Source organism: Rhinolophus hipposideros (assembly GCF_964194185.1).
Source record: "Rhinolophus hipposideros genome assembly, chromosome: 1".
Classification (NCBI taxonomy): Eukaryota; Metazoa; Chordata; class Mammalia; order Chiroptera; family Rhinolophidae; genus Rhinolophus; species Rhinolophus hipposideros.
In genome coordinates this window covers 107,620,369-107,644,866 of record NC_138047.1, presented here as the reverse complement: position 1 = coordinate 107,644,866, position 24,498 = coordinate 107,620,369, and the positions used below count along the sequence as shown (strand labels likewise).

The 24,498-nt window shown below is 49.2% G+C and overlaps 1 protein-coding gene across 4 annotated transcripts in view; it reads right to left on the bottom strand.

Moving 5' to 3' along the window:
- The window catches only part of TBC1D14 (TBC1 domain family member 14), a 97,400-nt gene that overhangs the window by 18,114 nt on the left and 54,788 nt on the right, over positions 1-24,498 (bottom strand). For 3 of the 4 annotated variants that reach the window (XM_081050940.1, XM_081050941.1, XM_081050942.1), the window contains 6 exons: positions 11,904-12,022; positions 9,448-9,530; positions 8,063-8,180; positions 6,121-6,227; positions 2,479-2,559; positions 1,483-1,577 (listed from right to left, as the gene is read on the bottom strand). In XM_081050940.1, coding sequence (XP_080907066.1) covers positions 1,483-1,577; positions 2,479-2,559; positions 6,121-6,227; positions 8,063-8,180; positions 9,448-9,530; positions 11,904-12,022 — 603 coding nt within the window. Of the gene's footprint in view, positions 1-1,482; positions 1,578-2,478; positions 2,560-6,120; positions 6,228-8,062; positions 8,181-9,447; positions 9,531-11,903; positions 12,023-17,833; positions 17,990-24,498 lie in introns of those variants that run through there. The other variant, XM_081050943.1, reaches the window with a different exon arrangement.

The window sequence follows — 24,498 nt, the reverse complement described above, 5'->3', positions numbered from 1 at the left end:
AATGTCCGGGTCCTGGGTGTGGGAAAGACTGTACCTCGGCTCTAGCGTGGCGTCGCACCCTCGGGACTCTGTCCCAGTGCTCTGACCGCCCTTCCCGACCACACTGCAAGTGTGTCTCCAAGCTGTGCCCTTCCACTTTGTGCAGAGCAGGGACGGCCCCGCAGCCGGCCCCTGCTCAGAGCAGCCAGTAGTTAGTAAGCAGGGCCCATGGGAATGAACTGCGTCCTCTCGGTTAGTTCCTCGAGCGAGGGTCTCTCTCCCAAAAGAAGGTGGGGATTCCTCGCCCATCAGCCGTGTGATGCTCCCATTCTCTGGAATGTCTTTCCACTCTTGGTCAGGCTGTCCTTCAAACCTGGTCCACGTGGAGCCTAAGGGCTGTGTCCCCAGTGACACCACCCCTGGCCCCTCCCCACCGCTGTACCACCTGGAGAGGGAACCGTTATTGTCAGAGCGCCCGGGATACGCCCACATTTTAGCAAAGCCCAAGTGCCAAACCTCTGCATCTCCTGGCCACTTACTGATCTGCTCTAAGGCACCCCACTATCCTTTCCTGGTTAACTAGTGTTGCAACATCTGAGGCCAGAAACATGAACCTGACAGCATCAGCCTGGGGAATCACAGGTTATTGTGGGGGCAGCAGGGTGACCGGACAGAGGGCAAGGAAGCCAGGAGACGCGTGGAGACAGGTGCGGTGACTCACAAACCAGGAGGGTCTGACTAAGTACAGGCAGTGAGAACAGAGGAGGGACAGGCTCAGAGCTATTTCGGAAGCAGAACTGGCAAAAACCATTAAATACTGGACAAGGGAGGGGCCAAACAAGACTCCAGGTATGTGTGTGCTGGTTGAAAGAGAAGGTCTTCAGACACCTGTGCTCTCATGACTCCAAACCTGCTGCTGGTGGCCCCGAGCCCTGCCTTCCTGGACTCAAAAGGCCCATGGGATGTGCCACTTTTCTCCTTACTGCCGTCCAAAGGACAGCAGTCCATCCTGTCTCCCACGGCTGGCTTCAGGGCCCAGCGGTGTCACCATCCTCTGGGCTCCCTGCTCAGAAACCTCCCCTCACTCCACCCAGACTGCCACGGCTCTCCCTTTCTGCCCCAGGCTGGATTACACGGAAAGCATGTCCGTGCAGCCTACTGTGTGTAGTCCTGAAAGCAGCAGCAGCACCTAGGACACACGGACAGATACAGCAGCCCATGGGGCCTTCTGAACCAGCCCTACAGGGGCTTCTGATACACACATTTCAAAGCAAGGACAGAACTGTCTTCAAAAGCAGAAATATGGCCACATTAAATATGTGTTTGAAAGTATCAGTTACCCTTATTTTTAAAAGTTTAAATGTATTAACATAAGACCCGCCCTCCCCCTGCACCCCCCAAACAACCCAAGTACTCTTCAAGCTTGATTACAAATATATGCAGTTTGACATCTATGAATTGTAGACAAAACATACTTATAAACAACAAATCACCATAACCTACTTGCTGGAAAATGCAGAGATTCGGAAATGTTCTGGAAATGTCCAGTTTAATAAGCTCCAGACTGGCTTCTCTGTCTGCTGCTGAAAAACTGGCATCTACAAAAAGATCAAGAGCGTCATTATGCGTCTCGGAGGGAAGCACATGGCAAATTCCAGGGCTCTGATTATTATGAGAATGAGACAAGGAAAAGGAGTTCTCCGAAGTGCCCGGACCTGATTACAACTGAAAGTACAGAGTCTGCCCTCAGAGTTTGGAATAGTCTGTGGAGTTTCTTACTTCAACAGCAAAAATCTCACAGCACCATCTAAGGTTAGATCATCGTCAGGTATGCTCTAGAGTCCACAATACAAACCTCATTTGGTATTACCTTTCATCAACAAAGGAAGCAACATGGACGGCTAAGGGGATATACAGAGATGAATTCCCGGCACAGAAAACAGCACAAAATCATTGTTTGATCTCAAGCATCCCTGGGATACACTCAGACGGTGTGGGAGTTGTGGCAGCATGACACTCGTGTGTACTGTGTCCAACAAATATGTATGAATCACTTTGTTTGTATTTTTTGAGTTTTAATACCATGCAGATGGTATATAAAAAGATCAGTGAAACACATACTACTTCACCAGCAGAAGCACCATTCTTGTGTGGAACCCAGCAAACATGCAGCATTCCCGTCTCTTTGGAAGCGGTTCCTTTGCTCCCCTAAGCCAGTGCTCTCAGAACCCTGGCAGCCAGGCAACTGGACACCACGTGCGTTTGAATACAGGAAGTGGTAGTGATTGCCACCGGCCCTCCAGCGTGTGTAGGACGCAAACACCTCATAGGACCTCCCATGTTCTCTTTCTTATGGAAAGTTCTTTCTTTAACCGGTTGCCCTGAAAAACCCCTTTTCCAGGATGCCTCTTGTAGGCGTGCACCAAGCACTTCTGCAGATAAGTTCCTTGCTTCGTGAGGGAACCACGATAGGCCCTGCAGCTTTCGCGTCGGACTTACCTTCACTCTCCGCGTCAGAGCCTGCTGTGCTGAAGGACCGCCACCTCTCCTTGGCTCGGGCCAGGCAGATGTCAAAGAGTTCTGGAAGAAGAGCCTCCAGTCAGTCTGACGTGCATGTATGTCCTCGGAGAAGCCAAAGGACACCTCCTCCGAATATTTAAAGTCCAACTACAGCCCGCACACTTGCTAAGGCTGCGTCTACAATTCCCCACTTGGCCTGAAGGAACGTCTCATGTCTAAAGACATCATCACCAGGTACGAAGAAAGGACACACAAAACACCACCATGCCTGGTATCTACTTCCATTACACAGCCCACCCAGAAAACGGTTGTTTTGATTTGTTTGTGTGTTGCCTCTACCAGGCTGTGAGCTCTTTGGGGTAAGCCCATGAGGGTCCCTCCGTCACATCTGCACCCAGAGCAAAGAGCCCTGGGATGGACAGACCTGCACAAGCGATGAACTGAGTATTGAAGGGTGGGAGATGAGAGCAGAAAGCCTGCCCGCCTGGTTTCAAACACAGACAGGGAGACTGGCCTCCCCGTGGCGCAGCCCTCCCAACCTTGCTGTCTGAAGCAGGTAGAGGTGCAAGCGACAGGCAGAGGTTTCAAAGAAGAAGGATGGTCGTGGCAGAGAGAGCTCAAGACAGGTCTCCCACAGACACCTACAGACCAGGCCCTCCACACGCTTCCCAGCCCCCCGTGGCCTGGATCACTAACAATCGCCACCCAGAGAATTTTTACCTCTTAAGTTTCTCCATCACTACTTTTGGAAAATAGAGCAGAACACATCTGCTTTCCGGGCAGTGCATGTTATTGCATTAAGACAAAACTAAATTCTAATCACATTATTGTGCTCCAACAAGTCAAATACTGATGACTGACCTTTCTCTGGCCTTGTGAAGGACCTGACTCCCCACCTATGCTAGGCTGCAGGGGCAGAAGAGGGTACACTTAAGAAACGTAACTTCATATTCCCGTTACCAGAAGGCAGCATGCATCTTGACTCACATGCTGACGTACACTGAGCTGGAGGCTAGAGGGTCTGGGAAACCTCTGCCCCTCTCAGTCTCCTGGAGGCGGGCTCAACTTTGGTCATTTTGGGAGGAGATGGGGGAAAACGACTGTGTGTCCCCTGACCACTGGGAACCACTTCCCAAATGAGGAATTTGACAGTTAAAGCACAGATGCTGGCAACCCCAGGGCAATGCTGGCTTTCAGTGTCAGAGTTCTGAAGTATCTCCATGGCTTTACTGGTGTGTGTTTTTGAGGCAGGGTGGGAGGGGGAAAGAGAGGTTAGAACAGCAAATGTACCTTCTTCCCAGACCCAATTTCAAAATACAAGGCTAACTGCCCTAAGAGTGAAATTGTAATAGTACTATTGGGTTGGCTTTCAGTAAGTTTCCAATTGCACGACCACAAAAATGTGGGGCTTCCCAAACCAGACCACGGGCTTCAGTCAGCCAGGGCTAGCATGAGAAGCCTGGCTCCAGCACCTACTAGCCGCGAGGCCGGGGCAGTCCCTAACCTTCTCTTCAGGATGCTCAACTTTCTCAACAAGAAAGTAAGGTCAACAATACCTGCTGTCAATGTCAGATAAGACCTGTAAGGAAGGAACCTAAGACAATGCCTGGCCTCAACAGCTGGAGCTCACAGTCATCTGTGTTCTTAGTCTGGCTTCGGTATGCAGTGAAACTGGGATGAAGTAGGCCCCAAAAAGGTGGCATTCATTCATTCATCCATCCAACAAATACTTCCTGAGGGTCTGCCATATGCAGGGAGCTGTGCTGGGCCTGGTGCCAGAGTGAAGAGCGTGACAGGTGAGGCCTCAGCTTCCTGAGCACCAATTCTAGTGGAGGCAGCTGACATTAGGCAGCTAATCATACAAGAAAGACATAATTTAAATAAAATGAGCCAATATCAAGATCCAGACAAACTTTCAAGACACGTAATTGATTAATTAGCTGTTTGGTCCAATCTACCACGATATGGTCTGTACAAGATTTTAATTTAAATAAAACCAACCCAGGCATCAGTGAGAAGCAAAAATTACACACACACACACACACTGCTCTGCATGACATTCAACTGGATTAACGGAGTTGATAGTTTAGAAAATTTTCAAAAACAAGGACTGAAATAATTGCTCAGCAATTTATCCACACCTCTACTTCCAGGGATGCTTTTTCTACAAGTCAAACGTTATGTCTCTTCTCACATAAAGATGTCCAATTTTTTGCAGGTATGGATTAGCCAAAAATAGAGGTTTGAGGAGGTCACTCTACAGAAACCAGCCGCCACCCACCCACCCAGTTGGCATCACTCCAGACGAAGAACACTGAGTGGCCATGGCTATAATCACGGATAGGTGACAGTACGACAGGTATAACGATAACATGAGCCCCAGCTACACAGAGAGGATACAAATCAATCTGTTCTCAACTCAAAGGTTTTCTACAGGGTAAAAAATGCCACCATCAACTCCACAAGCATTTAGTGGGTACGAGTAACAAAGAAGACGAGGAAGGCGCTCCTTCCTGCCTGCTGCAGCTTAGCCTGTGGACACGAAGACCAAAGGAGACAGTAACGACGACCAGGTATTCAGCACTGGGTTCCAAGTCTGGGCGCCTGGCATGGATTCCACCCGGAGCGCAGTGCTGGACACAGACTGGCAGTGAGTGCGAGAGCGCAGCTGATGGACGAGACGCACACACAGGCTGAGCCAACGCACACGGCCTGACAGTGAGTATGGACCGCCCCTCGCCTGCTAGACTTAGCTACTAGAACCTCAAGCGCCCATTCCAAGTGTCACACATTGTCCCTCTCAGGTGCTGAGACCGTGTTTCCCCGAAAATAAGACCTGGCCAGACCATCAGCTCTAATGCGTCTTTTGGAGCAAAAATTATAGTAAAATAAGTCTAATATAATATAATATAATAAATATAATACAATACAATATAGTAAAATATAATACCAGGTCATAATATAACATAATATAACATAATATATAATATAATATATAATAAATATAATAAATATAATATAATATAATATAATATAATACAATATATAACATAATGTAATACTTGGTCTCATTTTAATACAATATAATACCAGGTTTTATATTAATTGTTGCTCCAAAAGACGCATGAGACCTGATGGTCCGGCCGGGTCTTATTTTCAGGAAAACACGGTATGTAAGCTGCGTGGGAAAACTGCCCCAAAAAACCAACAGCACCCCGATACGATACGTACCTCCACAAAAAGAAACCCCACCTCCCTTCCATTTTCCTGTCCAATCAACCTGTGCTTTCTACAGGGCTTTGAGAAGTGAGCCCAACGTGCCCGCACCCACTGATGCTGCGGAGATGACGTCACAGCCGTTGTGCCACCACGTCTCTTCAGAGAGGACACGAAGCAGGAAGCAGGCAGGCGTCGTCTCTGAACTACCAGGTACTGAAGCACCTGGGAGTGAACCCAGGCCGCCCAACGTGCTCTTACCCCTAGAGGGCAGTCACCTGGCCTCCCAAAAGACACAGCTCCATGTCCGTGGTCACCTTTCTTTCTAACAGGGCAGACGGGACAGGAGAAACCGCAGGACCCGGGAAGGGGCTCCCTGAGCCTAGGATCATGCAAGCCACTCACCATGGGTGATGTTTAACTCGTTGCCAATGGCCAGGCCCCAGACTTTGCCTCTCACGCTGGGAGGGATTCCCTGCCACCATAAATCTCGAACTTTCCTAGAGCACCACCTGGACAAAAAAGGAAGCATGAGTTTATGGGTTTGTTCTCAGTGCAGAACTATCTCTCTGCCGGTTTGCCTAGCTCCAAACCACAGGAGCAGGGGTGCAGTCGTGTGTCACAGCCCCTGCCCTCGGGGAGCTCTCAGCCCCGTGTTCCATAGAAACCAGATCAACGACCCCCTCCACTGGGCAACTACTGGGACAGCTCCGCCAAGGGCACCAGCAGGGAGGGGCCCTGTCCTGGAGCCGACTCCTCAGTAACCAGCAGTAATTTAAGCAGATGAAGGATGGGGAGGACTTTCTGAGCAGACAGCATGCAGCAAGAAATAATCTTGCTACGAGGGGCACTGCATCCACCCAGGCAGGGTTGGGGGTGCCAGGAGGCACTGCTGCAGAGTGGCAGGTGGAGGGCAGACCCCAAGAGGAGCCCCGTGGGCAGAGCAGCCAGCTGCCACACACCTGCACACAGGTGGAGCACTTGGGGGTGAGCTGCCGAAATGCACAAAGTCTCTGAGGTCTGCTGCTTACAATGATACCACTGCCAACAGACGCGGCCGAAGGTGTCAGGCTCCCCTCGTGCTTCTCCATGCAGCACAGTGGGGAGAGCACGGGCTGAGGCCACAGAACCAGGTCTGCACCCCGATTCCACGCCCCCCTGTGGAACACGGAGAGATTACTTCTCCATCCTGCCCTCTCTAACATCCAGAAGACAAAGCCACTCCCTGAAGGGCTACCGGTATCGTGCAGATGTCACGGGATAAAGCACACACCCAGCACGCCTGGCACCTACACGGCAGCTGTCATGCGAGTGCGTGCATCTGGACCAGGGCTGGCTTCTGTGGCGACCAGGGAGAAGGCCCACGGTTCTGAGGCCCTGCACGCTTCTTGCTGGCTCCCATGTGAGAACGTGTGTTTCCTGACTGTGTCTAGCCTATTAAAGACACTGCCTAGAAAAGCAAGCTCTGGGAATAGCTTGTTTCCCTAGTGGAACTCTTCACCAGGACCTGTAATGAGAGTGAGTGACACCCAGTAAGTGCCAGGAGTGAGTCCCCAACATCCCATATGGTTCAGGTTAAAAGGGACAAGAGCAGAAGGGAACCTGGCATCCAAGCTCCCTGGCAGCCCCTGCTTGCGGGGAGGGGCCCAAAAGGAGCCACCAGCGTCTGTGCAGGGTCCTTGGCCTGCCGTCCACACCCTGCCCCAACCCACTCTGAACACTCAGGAAGAAAGGACCTCCAGCTGTCCCTCGGCTGTAAAGACGACAGCGGCTGCCAGACTACTGGCTACAGGCCACAGGGGTTGTAATCAGAGACCCGGCCCCATCGTCAGACAGAGGACGACAGAAGCAGTGAAGCCAGGGGAGTCTTCTGCAGTCCCCTCACCAGGAAAGTCTTCCCAGCTGGATGAGGAGCTGCTGGGCAGGAGTACTGCAGGTAGGGGGAATGGAACGTGCGAAGACCCTGAGGCCCGCTAACGAGAGGGCTCCATCCAACTGAAGGAGAGAGAAAAGGTGCGGCTACACAGAAAGGGAGAAGTTCAAATTGTACAGTCATAGAAAGTTACTGAAATTTTAAGTAGGCAAGTGGCCCAGACTTGGGTTTTAGAAGATGCCTCCGGCTGCTAAGCAGAAGATAAACTGGAAGGGGGGCAGGGGGAGCTGTCACAGGACCCAGGCAAGGAACGAGGCCTGACCCAAGGCAAAGGGAAGGGAGATTCTACATCACTTAAAACTACTAGGTCATCTTGTCGAAGGCTGTGGTGTGAGCTACGATGAATGCAGCTGCTACCTACAGATTCCAGAAACAGTGGTCTACAGTCTCGGGGTGCTCACTGCCATCGCTTACATTGTGTCCCAGTTAGGCAGAATCTCATTATTCCAAGTAAGGACAGCGTTCCCGATGTTTTCTTCTAATCTGCATCTTTCTTCCAGCTGCTTTTTCCTCCGCTGGGCTTCTTTCAGCTCTAGAAATCACAATTGAAAATAAGAAGAAAACATCTGCTAACGACCTCCACCATTTTCAAGCGCGGTGATTTTTCTCAGTCACGCTGCAAAACCCCCAGGAAGACGGTGCTGAGGGAGAGCAGCGAGAACCCCCACCCCCATCCCTAGGATTCGGTTCATGCCCTACGGAGTTTAGAATGCTCAGGAGTTTTCCATCTTTTAGCGTGCTTTAAAATATGACATACATACAGAAAGGTATACAAATAAAACATATCAATGATCACAAAACAGACAAACCCATGAAACTACCAGCTCGAGCAGGAAACAGGTAGTTTCCTACCACGTTCTGGCGGCTCCAGAACGCCCGAAGTCCTTCGTGGGCCCACCCCCCAGTCCCTTTCTCAGTATAACCTCTGTCCTCACTTCTCGCAGCTTAAGGCAACTCTTAGTGCATAAATAGCAACTCTGAGAAATACCACACATTTAATTTACTTACATATGACTTTGTATTTTATTGTGGTAAAATACACATAACATAATATTTACCATTTTAACCATTTTTAAGTGTCCAGTTCAGCGGCATTAAGCATTCACACTGTTGAGCAACCACCACCACCATAATCTCCAGAACTTTCTCATCTGAACCTCTGTTCCCATGAAACAACTCCCCTGTCCCCGCCTCCCCTGCCCCTGGCACCCACCCTTCTACTTTCTGTCTCTATGATTCTGATTACTCTGGGGTCCTCACAGAAGTGGAATCACACAGTATTTGTGCTTCTGTGACTGGCTTATATCACTGAGCATAACGTCCTCACGGTTTATCCGTGTTGTATAGCATGTTCCAGAATTTCCTTCCTTTTTAAGGCTGAATACTATTCCATTGTGTTACAGACCACATTATGTTTATTAGATATACTTTTTAAACATCAGAAAACCAAGGGGTTTTAGGTGCGACAAGGGATTTTATCAAATCCCATGACACCTTTTTGTGAACAAGGAAAACCGCCCAGGCGACGGAGAGACCTGCTGGTTACTGCTGGATGAGGCCTTCTCCCGTCTAGTACTTTCCTCCTACACAGTCTCTTCTCTGGTGTCAATTCACTAAAGCTACCAGGCAGGGAGACTGAGTACACACACACATTTTTGATGGAAAATTATCAATTTGAAAGTATTAAAGCATTCTCCCAAGTACAGGGTCTAGGGCTCCAGATGGTAAAAAGAAAATAACCAGAAAGACACAAAATCCTGTGCTGCCTTACATAAGCAGACACGTGTGAATTCCATTACCTCGTTTTTTGGCCTGAACCACCATTTCTTCATACTGCTGTCTGTGTTTCTGAGCTTCTTCAGCTGGCTTCGCTGGTAGATTTCTTGATAGAAAATAAATGATTTTGCACCATTATAAATACGAAATAAAATTCTTAGGGAAACAAAACTTGAAGCAATATTTACTAAAAAATTGAAAAGCTCAAAGTCCAAAAACTAAATATGTTCAGCTGACAAAGTCAGCTCTTTCATAAACTAAAAATATTTTGTTACAAAAGTAAACTCATTGTAAAAAATCTGAAGTATGGCAATTACCCATAATTGCAATATAGCTAAACTGAATCTCTCAGGATTTTTCACTTCAATCTCCAAAGAAACTTTGATTTGACCACAATGCACTAATAATTGTCAACAGCTATCCCGAAGGAGGGTACCCTGATGGTATGATTACGTATGTGTATGAATATATATTACATATGTGTATGAATACATTCCCTGGCCAGTTTTTGAAGTGTGCAAGTTTCATATCAGCTGTGTGGGCCATATGCTTGTTTTTCACACAAATGTATACCATGGTTCTAAACAACTTCAAATCCTGTTAAAAAAATAAAATGCATGCTCTCTGTCAGGAATGTGCGCTTAGCGTGCTTGCACTTGACAACTGGGAGGGCGACAAGGTATGGCTGCCGAGCTCCTTTCACAGCGTCACCCACACTCCCCGGACGTTCGGAAGGCCTGTCATTTCAAGCGGGAGAACACGGCCCAATTTCGCACAGTTCGCATTTCAGAGAGCATTGTAAGGACTCGTCCTCACAGGACTGGCTTTTACCAAGTCTCCATCTACCCTCTTAATCCTCAATTTCAGGGGTTCTTTCCCCATCTAGCCACACATCCACAATTTCCAAGGACTAAAAATTAACAGTACAAGACATGTTTCTTCTTTATATTTTATCAATTTAAAATTTCAGGGTTGGCAGGAATCTTGGGAATTCTAGTCCAATGTTTTACAATCTTTTTTTTTTTTTTTTAAGCAGTGGAATCTTTCTAATCAAACACAATGCTGTATGGAAACTCAATACTTCAAAAGAGATATGAGGTATGATCAAGAAATATGATGAATGTCTAAATTTTAAAAAATTTATACAGTATAAGACACATTGCCATTAATCCCCCTTAAAATATTCCCTTCTCACTGCGAACCCACTTATCCCATCATTCTTGCCACTTTCTGAAGCAGTTCTGGAAGTCCTCTTTCGTGGGTGTCTTTAGTTGTGCTGTCATGGCTGCCTCAATGCCCTGAATCATTTTGACTTTGGGGAAGAGCCAGAAGTCACATGGTGCCAGATCTGGTGAATAAGGTGGATGAGGACACACCGTAATGTTTTGATTTGACAGAAACTGCCGTACCAGACACGATGTGTGACACGAAGCCTTTCCACTTTAATCACAAACTACGGTGCATGCTGCCGAGTGCCATCCAGCAGAAAGGCAGGGACCTTCAATATGGGAAGCGGCGTATGGAAACTGAGTAACAGTGTGCGACAACTTTCAACTTGTCCAGTGCCGTCAGTCAGGTGTGAGCTCCGGTTGAGAGAAGGTGTGTTTGAAAGTGTGACTTAAATCATCCTCCGTCATGACAATGCTCCGTGTCACACATCACTTCTGGTACAGCAATTTCTGTCAAATCAAAACATTACGGTGTGTCCTCATCCAGCTTATTCACCAGACCTGGCACCGTGGGACTTCTGGCTCTTCCCCAAAGTCAAAATGATTCAGGGCATGGAGGCAGCCACGACAGCACAACTAAAGACACTCACGAAAGAGGACTTCCAGGAGGACTTCCAGCTCTGCTTCAGAAAGTGGCAGGAGCGATGGGATAAGTGTGTTTGAAGTGAGGGGGAGTATTTTGAGGGAGGTTAATGGCAATGTGTTTTTTACTGTAATAAATGTTTTTTATTTAAACCTTCACCGTATTGTGTGATCCCACCTAGTAGGTGTGGCCTGGTACCATGGAGTAATCCCTTTATACCCCCAAACACAAACCCGTCTCCTCCTCAAGCAGATGGACAGCAGGGAGGGACTTGCTAAGACCCCGTTTCCTGCAGACCCCAAGTACCCAGCAGGCTAGCCCAGGCCCTGCTCGGCACTACAGGCGTGCCCCCCCACACCACTTCAGTTACAAACCTGTCTGTAGTTTAGAATAGCTATTTCAGTATTTGTAAATGCTACATTAAAGTGAAAAATTACCTGAATGAAAAATCCTGGGCAAAACTTCTATGATGAAGGACAGTTTTCCAAGTCAGTCATCTACTCTCATTCTAGAACCCGTGTTAGTTAATACAGGGAATAAGGAGGAAGTCGGCGTTTTGAATGAGTGACATGCTTGCTCTCCTCCCCTCTTTTCTAATGACAAGGTAATCAGCACGTGGTACTTATCTACTACAGCAAACACTCTACAGACTCTTCTTAGGACTCACGCTGGTCTGTCTTCCAGGATGAGTGCGGTGGTGGAAAGTGGCTCAAAATCAAGGTTCTTCCTCACATTCTGCTTTGGAGAGGGTGGCTTGCTAGCTCGTCCAGCCTTGTCTTCATATTCCTAGGACAGAGACAGCAGGGTAACTCGGGCCTGGTCTTCTGAATGCAGCAAAGGGTTTGTTAGGAAGTCCTGTAAGCCGGTTCTGAACGTTGGCTATTCAGGAGGGAAAGTGCCCAGGAAAGGGGTCCTACAGCCCTGCAACCTCATCACTTATTGATACAAGGCCCGTGGACCTCCCTTCCTGGGGAAGTCACTAAGGATCTCATCCCAGTTGCCCCTTTATAAGGACCCGCAAACATCATCTCAGGTCTCCTAGGCTTCCCCTGAGTGAGCGGTATGTTTTCTGGACACTCAGTTTTAACTGATTATCACCGTGGCCCCTGGGAAGCTCTGAGCCTGGTCAACAGCCAGTGCTAGCATCCACCTGATCCCCGGCCTCCTCTCATACACCCACTCCCGTCCTCCATTTCTAATCCATTTCCTTTTATCCCATAACATTTTACATATTTTTGTTAGACCTTTAAATCTTTTCTGAAATGTTGAACAGGTTAAAAATCTTTTGCCTAAAGGTGGTTAAAGCTGTTTCATTTTCCTAAACCAGAAACATCAAACAAGAAATGGTGAACACCTTTGTATGGGGCCATCACTGCAAGTTGGTACGTAAACAACTGTGCCATGTCCTGGAAATCTACGAGCAGCCTCACGCAGCGACTCACTCATTTGTCCCCTGGACTGCAACCACGAAAACTCTGTCACACCTGGTGACCCACATTCCAAACACCCAACCAGAAGAGTGCAGGAGAGCCAAGCAAGTTGGCACCAAAGAGCCCGGGTTCTGAAATTCTGTGTGTGTGAGACCATGTGTGTACCCTTAAGTCCTCTGCAAATTAAAATAAAAAACAACATTTTCTTGTCAGTATAGTCAAGGCTCCCTTCACAGAAGACAATCTAGCTGGGAAGGTAGGACACACAAGTAAGTAGTGAACCTAAGATCTAAATAACCATTCTGGATAATGATAGAAGCAGTGTCATGAGTGGAAAGTGATTAATTACTAAATGAATTTTATTGACACTCGCTGCCAAGAGGGGTGTTACTGGTAAAATGATCTGACAAGCAATTATTCTCAGCCAGAAAAGCCTAACGAGGCTTCTGAACATGGAAAGGGTCTCAAAGTGCACAAGTCGTGAGAAGGGAGCGCACCCAGCAGCAGCTGGGTGGGGAGTCTCTGCACATGTGGACGGACGAGGTCCGATGCCCTGAACTGTGTACCCTGACTTCCAGTGGTTCCACGAACACACTGAAATGACCTCCGCTTACCAAAAGCTGAGAAAAAGGCTCAGCTGCCACTCACCACGGCACCAGCCACCAGGAGCTTCAAACCCAGAGCCTGGATGTCAAAATCTTGAATTTTATAGGAAGCCTATCAAAAGCTGTGTGGTGACAGAGCCTGAGGCGCGTTGCATTTTAACAAGAATCAGGAATGATGTCCCGTAAAGTGCTCTCACCTGCTGACCCTGGTCTAGTGAACTACTATCTGCCAAGGCCAAAGAAGTTAGCCCCAAAGTTGGTGTCCCAGAATCGGGACACCCATTTCCATCTATTTTATGCATTTCACACACACTGTCTCACTTTACGTCTGTAACAAGCTCTACGGCAAGTGTCACCCCCTTTTACAGATACATACGGGAACTGCGGTTCAAAATGAGCTGCCCTCAATCACACAGCCAGCGAGGGGCTGGGCGTGCAGGGCTCGCCGCCTGCCCCTCTGAGCAGGCCCGCCTTCTCTGTGAACACACTCGAACAAAGCGGCGTGTAGCTGTAGAGAGGAAAGTCCGAGGCCCACACAGCTTAAATGTGGCCTGGGGAGCCAGACAGGTCAGGGAGCAAATTCAGAGCCACCAAGAAGCAGCTGTGACCTCCAGCAAAGCCCTTAGCTTCCCTGACCCTCGTTCTCACATCTGCAGAAAGGAACCAGTACCTACCAGGGAGGGCTAAGGGCCAGGAGAGGCTTGTGAAGCCGCGGCACAGCCCCTGGCACAGAGGGAGCACTGCTTGGCCACTGCCTGCCACCATACATCTTTTCCTCGGACTTGCCACAACTGTAAGAGGCAGGAAAAGTGCTTGAGGGCCCGACACCACCAAGGAGCCCGGCAAAGTCTGCAAACAGCACAGACGTGAAAAAGAGAAAGGCGTAAAATGAAGTCGAGACCTTGGCTCGTGACCCGGAAACCCCGGCTCTCTGCAGTAGCGCTCAGAAGCTCTCTGAGGAACACAGAACCACAGCAGCCAGGATAACGAGCCGAGCCCTCTGCAAGGGCTTCGTACACTGAGCTGGCTCCATTTCCTCTTCACACTAGCCCTCGGAGGGAGCAGTCGTCCCATGTCACAGATGAGAAGGTGGAGGCCCAGAGATGTCCATGGCAGCCGGCTGGGCAGCTAGGATGAGAACCGAGCATTCTGCCTCTGCAGCCCCACGTCTCCGCAGACTGCCACTCTGCAGAACTCACGCAAGCCACTCACAGACACGACGCACGAGTAATGTCAGCATTCACAGTCAGCCTCCATCAAGCCTGTCAACTCTGACACAACCTGTAATACTCAGGGCAGATGCAGGACAAACAGGAACAATTTCATCACCGGGAACTCTGCATGATTACAAAGAAAACAAATAGAGGAGCCTGGCCTGGCCTGTCCGTACCGGAATTCCACGCAAAGCCTTTTCCCAATTCTAAACAGCACTCCCGAATACGAATGGCACTGGAAATTGTTACAGGTCCCGCTCCAAATCTAGGTCTCCCATAGCTACCCAGAGGTATCAACAGTGAGCTCAGTTTCCAAACCAGACAAACCAACTTCAGAGACAAGAAAGAGGACTATTCACTCTAAGGATCCTTGGATCCTTGGGGGGTGGGGGTGGGGGGCACAGCGGCAGATAAAACATCCCTGGAAAAGCAACTTTCAGCTGTGAATTATCAACGTTGGGGTCAGCCTGTGATGTGGCAAGAGCTGGGCCATCGGAAGCAACAAGACTTAGCTCTAAGTCCTGGCTCTAACCTTAGGCAAATCATCTCGCTTCTGTCTCGGCCCCAGTTTTCTCATCTGTAAAATGGTACCATCTCTGAGGGCTCCTGTGCTGGTGCGATGAGATGACACACGTTAATGGCCTCCCACTAAAGTAGGAGCCCTCTCTGCGAGCCAAATGTCAGGACAGCCCCAGCCTCAGTCCAAAGCTTTTCCTCTCCGGGGAACTCTTCTGGGATCAAGTTTTGCGAGACAATGCCACTCGTTGTGCTCGTCAGCAGCCCTGCAGCTCATCAATATAAATCACCCATTCAAGCGACTGCCTCGGATTCCTACGCCCTGTATAACCCGAGAAGGAATTTAGAACAGGGTTCTTCAAAGTTCTGGGGGCAAATCAGTTTAAGCGATCACGCCAGCATTTAAAAAAATAAACAATAAAAAATATCAGAGTGCACATAGTCAGGCCAGTTTGTTTCACTTCTATATTGAGTTTTATCTGTGCGCTGTGTCTCAAATTGTCTAATGGGGGGAGGGGAGTGTCATGTCAAAAAGCCTTGCAAGCTACTAATTTAGAAGCGTAATAGGTCAGTCCCTGCCCCAAACAGTTCACCACGTATCCTGCTGGGAAGACAAGACCAACACCCCTGAGATGGAAGCAAACTAAACTTAGCTCCTGATCAGGGGCTAAGTTGTGGGGTGTGGTCGGATGACCCAGGGCAGGGCCAGGACAAAAGCGGTCAGCAGGGTAAATAAGCAGGACCTCAGCTCCTCCTGCAGGGGGCCATGCAGTAGGAGGAAGAGGAGAAGGACCTCATCTGTGAAGGGACCACAGGAGGCCCAGCATTTCAGGAGACCTGCAGCCCCCCGCCCTGAAGGGCTCACTCCAGTAGGGGCAAGTAAGACGCCAGCAGAGGCTATGAACCCAGGGTAGGTAATGAACACTGCCAGGAAAAGGTAAGCCTCTGCTATGGGAGCCCCAAGGACAGGATGCCTACGGCTGGGGGACTCCAGGGAAGCGTCCCATAAAGGGTGTCATCTAAGATCAGAGGACGAAGCACAGCGGAGATCGGGGCCGTGAGGGCGAGGTATCCTGACAGCACAAGCAGCAGCCAAGAGATACACGTCAGAGGCTTCTTCATGGGTTAGCCAGAGCACTTCACACGGGGAGTGATGCTGACGCGAGGCTGTTTTGCTCTAAGTTTTAAGGTCTCAGCAATAAGCCACCTAGAGCTGGTGGGACAAGCAGAGGCACGGAGGGAGAGGGACGCGCTGGACTTGGGCAGAGGCAGACCGTCAACTGTGCGGAACAGAGAGCCTGTGAGAGGCATCTGACAGCAGGGTCTACCTACACCACGGGTCCGGTCTGAGCACGCGAAAGGCCAGCACAAGGGCGTGAGACGCCTGACGGAAGTGTGTAATTCACCAGTCCATAAAGGAAACACCTACTTCAACAGACATCTGTTTTAAGAGAAGGGAGAAGAGATGGAGAGTCTCAAACAATGGGAAGAATGTATTCCTGTAGGATGACAAGCGGGCTGGAGGCTGCTGTAAAGACAGCCTGTTATGCTAATACTCGCCCGTAGGAGCCCCCGGCCTCCTGGAAAGCTACCCGAGCTAGAAGGAGCAAGGGTCCTCAGTCAACACCTGTGCTTTCACTCAACTGTACAGCAGTATCGAGATCAGTCTTTCGCAACAACCACTGAGGGTTTGGGAGGTGTTGTCTGGAACAAAGCATGGCAGGCAGGTCACCACATGCACCTGCTCAAAGACTGACAGGAACCGACAACCATGACAGCACAGCCAGCACGCATGCACAGGCTGAGGGCCAGGCAGCCTGGGCCGGGGTCTGAACCCCCGCCTCCCCACCTCCCCACCAGCAGCGTGACCTAGAGCACGTTCCTACCGCCCACCCCACAAGCCTGTTCCCTCATCGACTAAATGAAAACGAGTTAACCTAAGACAGGGAGCCAGAGCAGGAGCCCAGACACGGGCAGGGCGTGTTCCTGTCACTGTGCTACTGCAAAATTACCTTTCACAGTAATTCCCATAAGGGAACTGAACAATGGGGTGCGGTGAGGACTAAACGCAGGAGAACTTCCTGCAACACTCTCCCATTTGTAACAAGCAGTTTTGGGGGGAGAGGGGCGCTGTCCTAGAATCTGGAGGAGACGTGCTGTGCCCGTGTTAGTGGGGGAGAGTGGCCCGCACCGGTCTTACAAATGCTCAGCCTTCCCAAGCCGGTCGTGGCGAGCCCGAGGCCGGAGCTCACGCTGGGCGGACCCCTGCCCACCCCCAGGGGCTCCTCATACTCGGAGTGTTGTACTTCCTTCGCCACTTTCCCCAGAAAGCACTTGGGAACTCAGCTCTCAAGAGACCTTTTCTAATTGTCACATCCCTTACAAAACACCTAGAACACGAAAAGGGAGCACGGGGACTGGTGAAAGCACCGCGTTAGAACTGAGCTGTGGGCCCGAGGAGCCTGGCTGCTGTCGCGATCTGACGGCTTTATCCCGACCTCCGCGCACAGGCCTCTCCCGGGACCCCGAGGCCGCTCTGGCCTCCAAGCGGGACGCTGGCCGGGACCGACCTAACTGACAAGAGGATGCGACGGCATCCTGAGTGCGGGCTGCGAGGACGCGGGCCTGTCCGACCCCGCTACGCCCACTAACGCCGAACCCGGCTGGAGAAGGACAGTCTCACAGCACAAAGGGCGCGGGGAGGAGACAGGCGCGCCCCGCGGCCCCCGCGAGCTGCAGATCGCTGCAACCCGTGAACGGGCCGCACACGCGCGGGGGCGCACGCGCGGGGGCGCGGGGCTGGCGACAGGCGGGCGGCCCGGCCCCACTCACCATGAACGCGCGCGGCTCCGAGGAGCGCAGCCGGCGGCTCCATGCCCCAGCCAGCAGGCGAGCGCGGCTCGGGCGGGCCCCGGGGCGGCTGCGGCTCCCCCGGCTCCTCCGGCTCCTCCGGCTGCGGCTCCCCCGGCTCCTCCGGCTCCGGCTCCGGCTCCGCGGGCGGGGGCGCCAGGCCGCTCAGTCGCGCGCAGATGCCGCGCCCCCGATCCGCGCGCTCCGTGTCGGCGCATCCGGCCTGGCGCCCGCCCCGCGCCTCGGAGTGGGAACCGAGGAGGGACGTCCCCGTGCCCGTCCCGGGCGGGAAGGCGGCCTGGCGTCCTCAGGACGCGGGGCCCACGACGCCGGCCGGTTTCGATGCGCGCTGTCGCCCCACCACCCACCCGGCGGCCCCGATGCCGCCCTGCTCGTGACGCTGCCTCCCCCGCACACGTCACGCGGGAAGCGTACGTTCTCAAAGGGAAGCAGCAAACGCCCAGCAGCCCACAGCCAAGCTCTGCGGGGACGATTTTTTTACCTGAGAAATGCGTGCTACCTAAAGGGACCACAGCAAACTGCTGGCGCCAGCAGCCTCCGGGTACTGGCGACCAGGCCAGTTTCCGTTCTGGGCTCCCTGCTTCCCACAGTGAGGCCGGTGCGGTGACAAGGGCGGCGCGCACAGGGCACGCCGAGGGGACCCGGCTGGTGGCGGCGTCCGGGACAAGGGCGGCCGGGGCGAGTCTGTCCAGGGGGTGACGGAACCGAGTTCCTCAAAGTAATTCAACACCGCGCCGCACATGGGCGCATTCCACGGTCTCCAAATTATACCCCAATTACAAAGCATTTAAAGTCCGTGTAGGGTCAACACTATTTCTGGTCCGCCCGCCCATGGATCCAATGTCAAGGCCTGAACTCGGTCTGTGGCCACCCGGGGCTGTTCCGTCCTCTGCGCCGGGAACGTGCGATCCTGGGACGGTCGGGACCAGGCTGTGCCCGCTGCTTTTCTGGGTAGCAGCATCCCAAATCACCACCAGAACCTTCTTCACTCAGACCGAGCCTATGATGTCCACCAGGCTACAAGCAGAGACGGACAGTGACAAGTGGTGACAAGTATGTGGAAAAACGGGAATTTTCCTAAGTCACGGGTAGGTGTGGCCATTTCGGGACAGCTCAGCCTTTTCTTATACAGTTCAATAGACACCTACCACACTCCTAGGAACCTACGCAAGAGAAATTAATATACATCCACAAAAAGACTCGCATGGAAATATTCTCAGAAGCATTATTCATCATCGCCCAACACCAAAAACAATCCAAAAGTCTATTAACTAAAGAAGGAATAAACAGCACTGACACCACGATGAAAAGGAACATACTACTGATACCGGTCACTACTCAGCTGAACCCCAACAACAGTAAGCCAAGTGACAGACGCCACACAAAAGAGAATTAGCATCATTCCACTTACATTGAATTTACATGGAATTTCTTAAAAAGGCAGAGAAAAAGGAAAGCAACTTAGTGTTTGCCTGAAGCTGGAGGTCCACTGCACACAGGGACGAGAGAAGTTTTTTGAAGAAAATATTCTAAAACTGGATTGCCATGATACTTACATAACTGCATAAATTTATGAAAAATCACTGAACACATACCATGAGTGAATTTTATGGTATAGTAATTAAACCTCAATAAAGCCATTTTTTAAAAGCAATGGGATAAAAGTGGAGAGGCTGATTCTGGCTGGAAGGACTTAAGAAAGCCTTAACAAAAAGTATTCAAAATTTGGAAATAAGACAAAAGCACGGCAAGGAGATAGTAGTGTCTGTTCAATTGATACCTGGGTGTTTTTAATATGCCTGCCTAAAGTTTATTAAATTCTCTAGGAGAATGTACCTTTGCTATTTATTACTTGGTTCGAGCCCAGAAATTGCAAAGTGACATATTAACTTGTAGATTTATGCCTAGTAGAAAAGATAACCTCAAAGTTTGTATTCTTGTCCCCACTAATTTGTTTAAATCTAACCTCGCAATCTTTCTCTAATTCTTTTTTGTTTTTATGCCTATAAATACCTAGTTTCTCAAATGCCCTTGTTATCAATTTTACCATCTTACTCATCTCCTCAATGTGTTAAATAAATCATTGACCCATGGTCATTCAAAAACAAAAAGTAAATGTATACATGAAAAAAATGGCAGAATAACTGTTTTCTATTAAGACACTAAAGGGACAAATAACTAAGGGCAACTGGGGAGAGCAGAACGTATTCTCATCATGAACATGGCCTGAACATGATTATGGTCAAATGCTATTATGGAATTACTGAGAATTTTCTTAGGTATGTGAACAGCTGCGTGGTTATGTGGGAAAACGTCTTTTCTCTGAGGAGCTGTATGCTGACATTTAGGCATAAGATGTCATGACATCTGCAATTTACTTTCAAGTGGTTCTAGTTTTTAAAACACAGAGGCACAATAAAATGAATAAGGCAAAATGTCAACAGTGGCTCGCTCTAAGTGGAGCATATATGGCAGCTCATTAAATCATTCTTCGAACCCTTCTGTAGCTTTGAAACTTTTCTTCACAACAGTAAGAAGCTAGTAAGAAGGCTGGTGACAAATTGTTCAGATCTCGTCTTAAAACCCCATTCCACAGAAACACTTCCCTGCCCTGTGAGTGTCTGCCCCGGCATCAGGCTCTGTTTGCTCACAGCACTTAATCACAACTTGTAATTACGTCACTATTCCATTAATAATAATTTCCCTCAAGAGACTGTAAAACCTCTGATGGAGGGACCTCTGTGGTCTTTTCACCACTGAAGACTTGGTTAAGAACACAGCACAGAGGAGACACGCACCCTGCGCAATCAATAATTTGCTGGCCCTCCGTCCCCTCCTGATTCCTCCCTCCCTCCCCCACTCCAGCGTCACCCCCCTTCAACCCCCTCCAACAAGCACTTATGGTGCATGGCCCCAGGAATAAAGATGAACAAGGACAGTGCCCTGGGTCACTCAGACCAGCAAACAATTACTACATTAAACGGGTGACTGACAGGAACCTCTGAAGTTTCCAGAAGCCCCAGGAAGCAGCCCACACAGCCTGCTGAGGGGTTCCTGGTGATTTCTGGAGACAATTCCTGCAGCTGGAAGAGGGCTAAGCTGTGAAGCTCTGCTCTCACAGAAGCGCAGGTTCTCAGCCTCTCGGCCTCTCCACACCTCCTACCAACACCCAGTGCCACACAAACTTGAGAAGTCAGCCAACCTGAGCCACAGGCTCACTCAACTTAAATGTGAGATACGAGGTGTGAAAAATACAGTGAATGTTTAAATAAAAAAAATTTTATTACAGTAAAAGACATATTACCGTCAATCCTCCTTAAAATACTCCCCCTCGCTTCCAACATACTTATCCCATTGTTCTTGTCACTTTCTGAAGCAGTTCTGGAAGTCCTCTTTTGTGTCTTTAGTTGTGCTGTCGTGACCACCTCGACATCCTGAATCGATTCAAAACGTTTATCTTTCATGCTCATTTGGACTTTGGGGAAGAGCCAGAAGTCGCACGGTGTCAGGTCCAGTGAATAAGGTGGATGAGGACACACTCTAATGTTTTGATTTGACAGAAATTGCCATTAACAGAAGCCATGTGTGACATGGAGCACTGTCATGACGGAGGATGATTTAAGTCACACTTTAAAACACACCTTCTCTCAATAACAGCTCACACCTGACTGACGGCACCAAACAAGTTGAAACTTGTCACACTGTCATTAAGTTTCCATACGCCGCTTCTCATGTTGAAGGTCCCTGCCTTTCCGTTGGATGGCACTTGGCAGCAGCACTCACCATATTTTGTGATCACAATGGAAAGGCTTCGTGTTACATATCACTTTCAGTACAGCAGTTTCTGTCAAATAAAAACATTACGGTGTGTCCTCATCCACCTTATTCCTGGGATCTGGCACCGTGCGACTTCTGGCTCTTCCCCAAAGTCAAAACGACCATGAAAGGTACATGTTTTGAATCAATTCAGAACATCGAGGCAGCTACAATAACGCAACTAAAGACACTCACAAGAGAGGACTTCCGGAACTACTTCAGAAAGTGGCAAGAACGATAAGTGTGTTGGAAGTGTGTGTGGGGGGGTATTTTGAAGGGGATTAATGGCAATGTGTCTTTCACTGTAATAAATTTTTTTACTTAAATATTCACCGTATTGTTTGATCACACCTCGTATGTGTGAAGTATGTGTTAAATAAGCATTAAGATATACTTACCCAAACAGTTGCTTATCTCTTCTGGCAGGCTGTAACCTGAAAGTTACTTTAACAATAGTTTCTGGCATATATTTTAGTATCCTTTACCACATTGAGTACCGTTTACAAAGTTTTAACTATATACTATGCCTAATGTGATGACACTGAATTCTGAAACTTAAAGCCAAAATCAAAGTTAACAAACAGCCTTGCTCCAGCTCCATCTGGCATCAGACTTCACATCTAGCTGAACCCACCGGTACAGAATCCTTCCTCCTGAAGTTTGCTGAGTTAACCAGTTCATTCCCAGGCTTCCTGATCCCCACTGGACTGACGTGCTTATTTGATTCATCTATCACAAGGTCATCGCTGCTCTTTGAGGTCAAGGAGGAAAGACTGGTTCATTCGCTGCACGCAACATCCTGGCAGACAGGCCAGCGAACTCCCCCTTGCTACAGACCACTGGATCTCACAGCGGGAATTCAGGGCTAAGAAGGCTATATAAACAAACCTTTGCTACTTCTTTACTAATTCACTACCCAAAGCCCAAAACCTTTGTCTCGTCAACTCTTCACAAATTTACTGTGTCTTTGTCTGAAAGATATAAAAGCTTCCTGCTTTGGTCACTTCTTTGAGTCTCATGTTTTTATGGGGCTCCTATACGCATGAAATTAAATTTGTTTTCCTCTTGCTAATCTGTCTTTTGTCAATTTAATTATTAGACCAGCCAAAGAACTTGGAAGGAAAGAAGGGAAAGCGTTTCCACCCCTCCACTTGCTGACCACGCCTCCTTGGCAGCACCCACTGTGTGCTGGGCTCTGGACTATGCACGGGCAGTACAGGACAAGCCTGCCAGGCCCATGCCCACTGACCACTGGAAAAGGCTCAAGGAAGTGTCCCCCTGCTGCTCCAACAGTGTTTAAGAGATTGTAAAATACTTTAAAGTCTCATTCTTCCACTGGGAATTAGACCCATGTGAAAGGGCAGTTTTCTTTGGCTGTCACTGTTTTCATAAAAACCCATTAAACTGCGTGGGGAGGGCAAAAGCATTTGCAAGTTCCCAACAGCCACCTCTCTGGGTCTTTCTAGGAAGCTGCCTGGATTCAGCTGGTTCCGTGAAATGCACCTTTCTGGTTTGGGTTACACAACAGGCCACTGGACTGCAGACACTATCGCCAAAGCCCCAGGTCAGTCAGAAAGGAGATTTAGAACTTGGACCGTCCTCTACAAACAATCACAGAGCATGAGTCTTCAAGTTAAGTGTCCCGCCAGTTTCCTGGGGACTTGGCGTGTTCATACCAGAAACTGTGCACAACTCACACAGCCTATGATTCCAGCACATAACTACTTATGTGGGTGAGATTTACATGTGCGTAATCTGACGCAGACAAAGGCCTGCGTAGGGGGGTGGGCCAGCAGACACTGCCAAAGACTCCGCCCAGGGAAGGGCTATGGAGTCTCCAGGTGAAGAGGGCATTCCTGTTTACGCTGCCCAGCGCCCACCTTTGGCTCTTCACAGGTGTTTCTTCATGCATTACTGTTACAATTTGAAAAAACCTCTTAAAACCATTTCAGATGGAATCCAAGCCTGATTTTTACCAACTGCCATTTCCAAACCACTCTGAACACGCCTGCAGCAGTCGTTTTAATGTTTTCAAGTTCATCCACCCGTGAAAGTGAAGGTGTAGCCATGAAGGAAGAGCAGCATGAAGGAAACCACTGACCTTTACTGCACTTCCACGGGACACCAACTGCTGCTCCAGGAGCACCCACACTTTCTCTGACCTGGCCCTCATAGGCAAAATGGGCTTTTCTTTGCAGAGGAGAAGCAAAGTCGCTGGCCTAAGGCCATACAGCTGGCTACGAATGACAGAACCAAGCCTCTCTGATCCCCAAGTTCAAGGCCTTCCAGAAACTAGTATGTACCTCCCAGTGTGGTGAACAACTACGTCAGCTCTGCCAGACTCAGAGCCATTTTACCCCCTCAGAAGAAAATGAAGTATGCTAATTGGCTAATCTACGTATTATAATATTTGTATCTTTAATGATATAGTGCTAAGTTAGTTTCTTTGCTCCTTTTACAGTTTAAGGTAGAAAATGAGATTACTGATGTGAGAACTGTTTCCTTTTCTAATATGAGCGTTTTAATACTACAAATTTCCCTCTAAGCACCTCACCTCACAAATTTTAATAGGTTGTATTTTTGTTCCGTTCCAAACATTTCCTTATTTTCCGTCCTCCTCACTGCCCTCTGACTTACTGAGAAGTGTATTACTTGTTTAATCGCCACGTTTGGGGAGATGTTCTGTTATCTTTGTCACTGCTTTCTAGTGTGATTCCACTGTGGTTAGAAACATATTTTATATCATTTTAACCCTTTCGAATGCATAGTTTCTTTTACAACACAGGCTATGGTCTACCTTGGTGAATGGT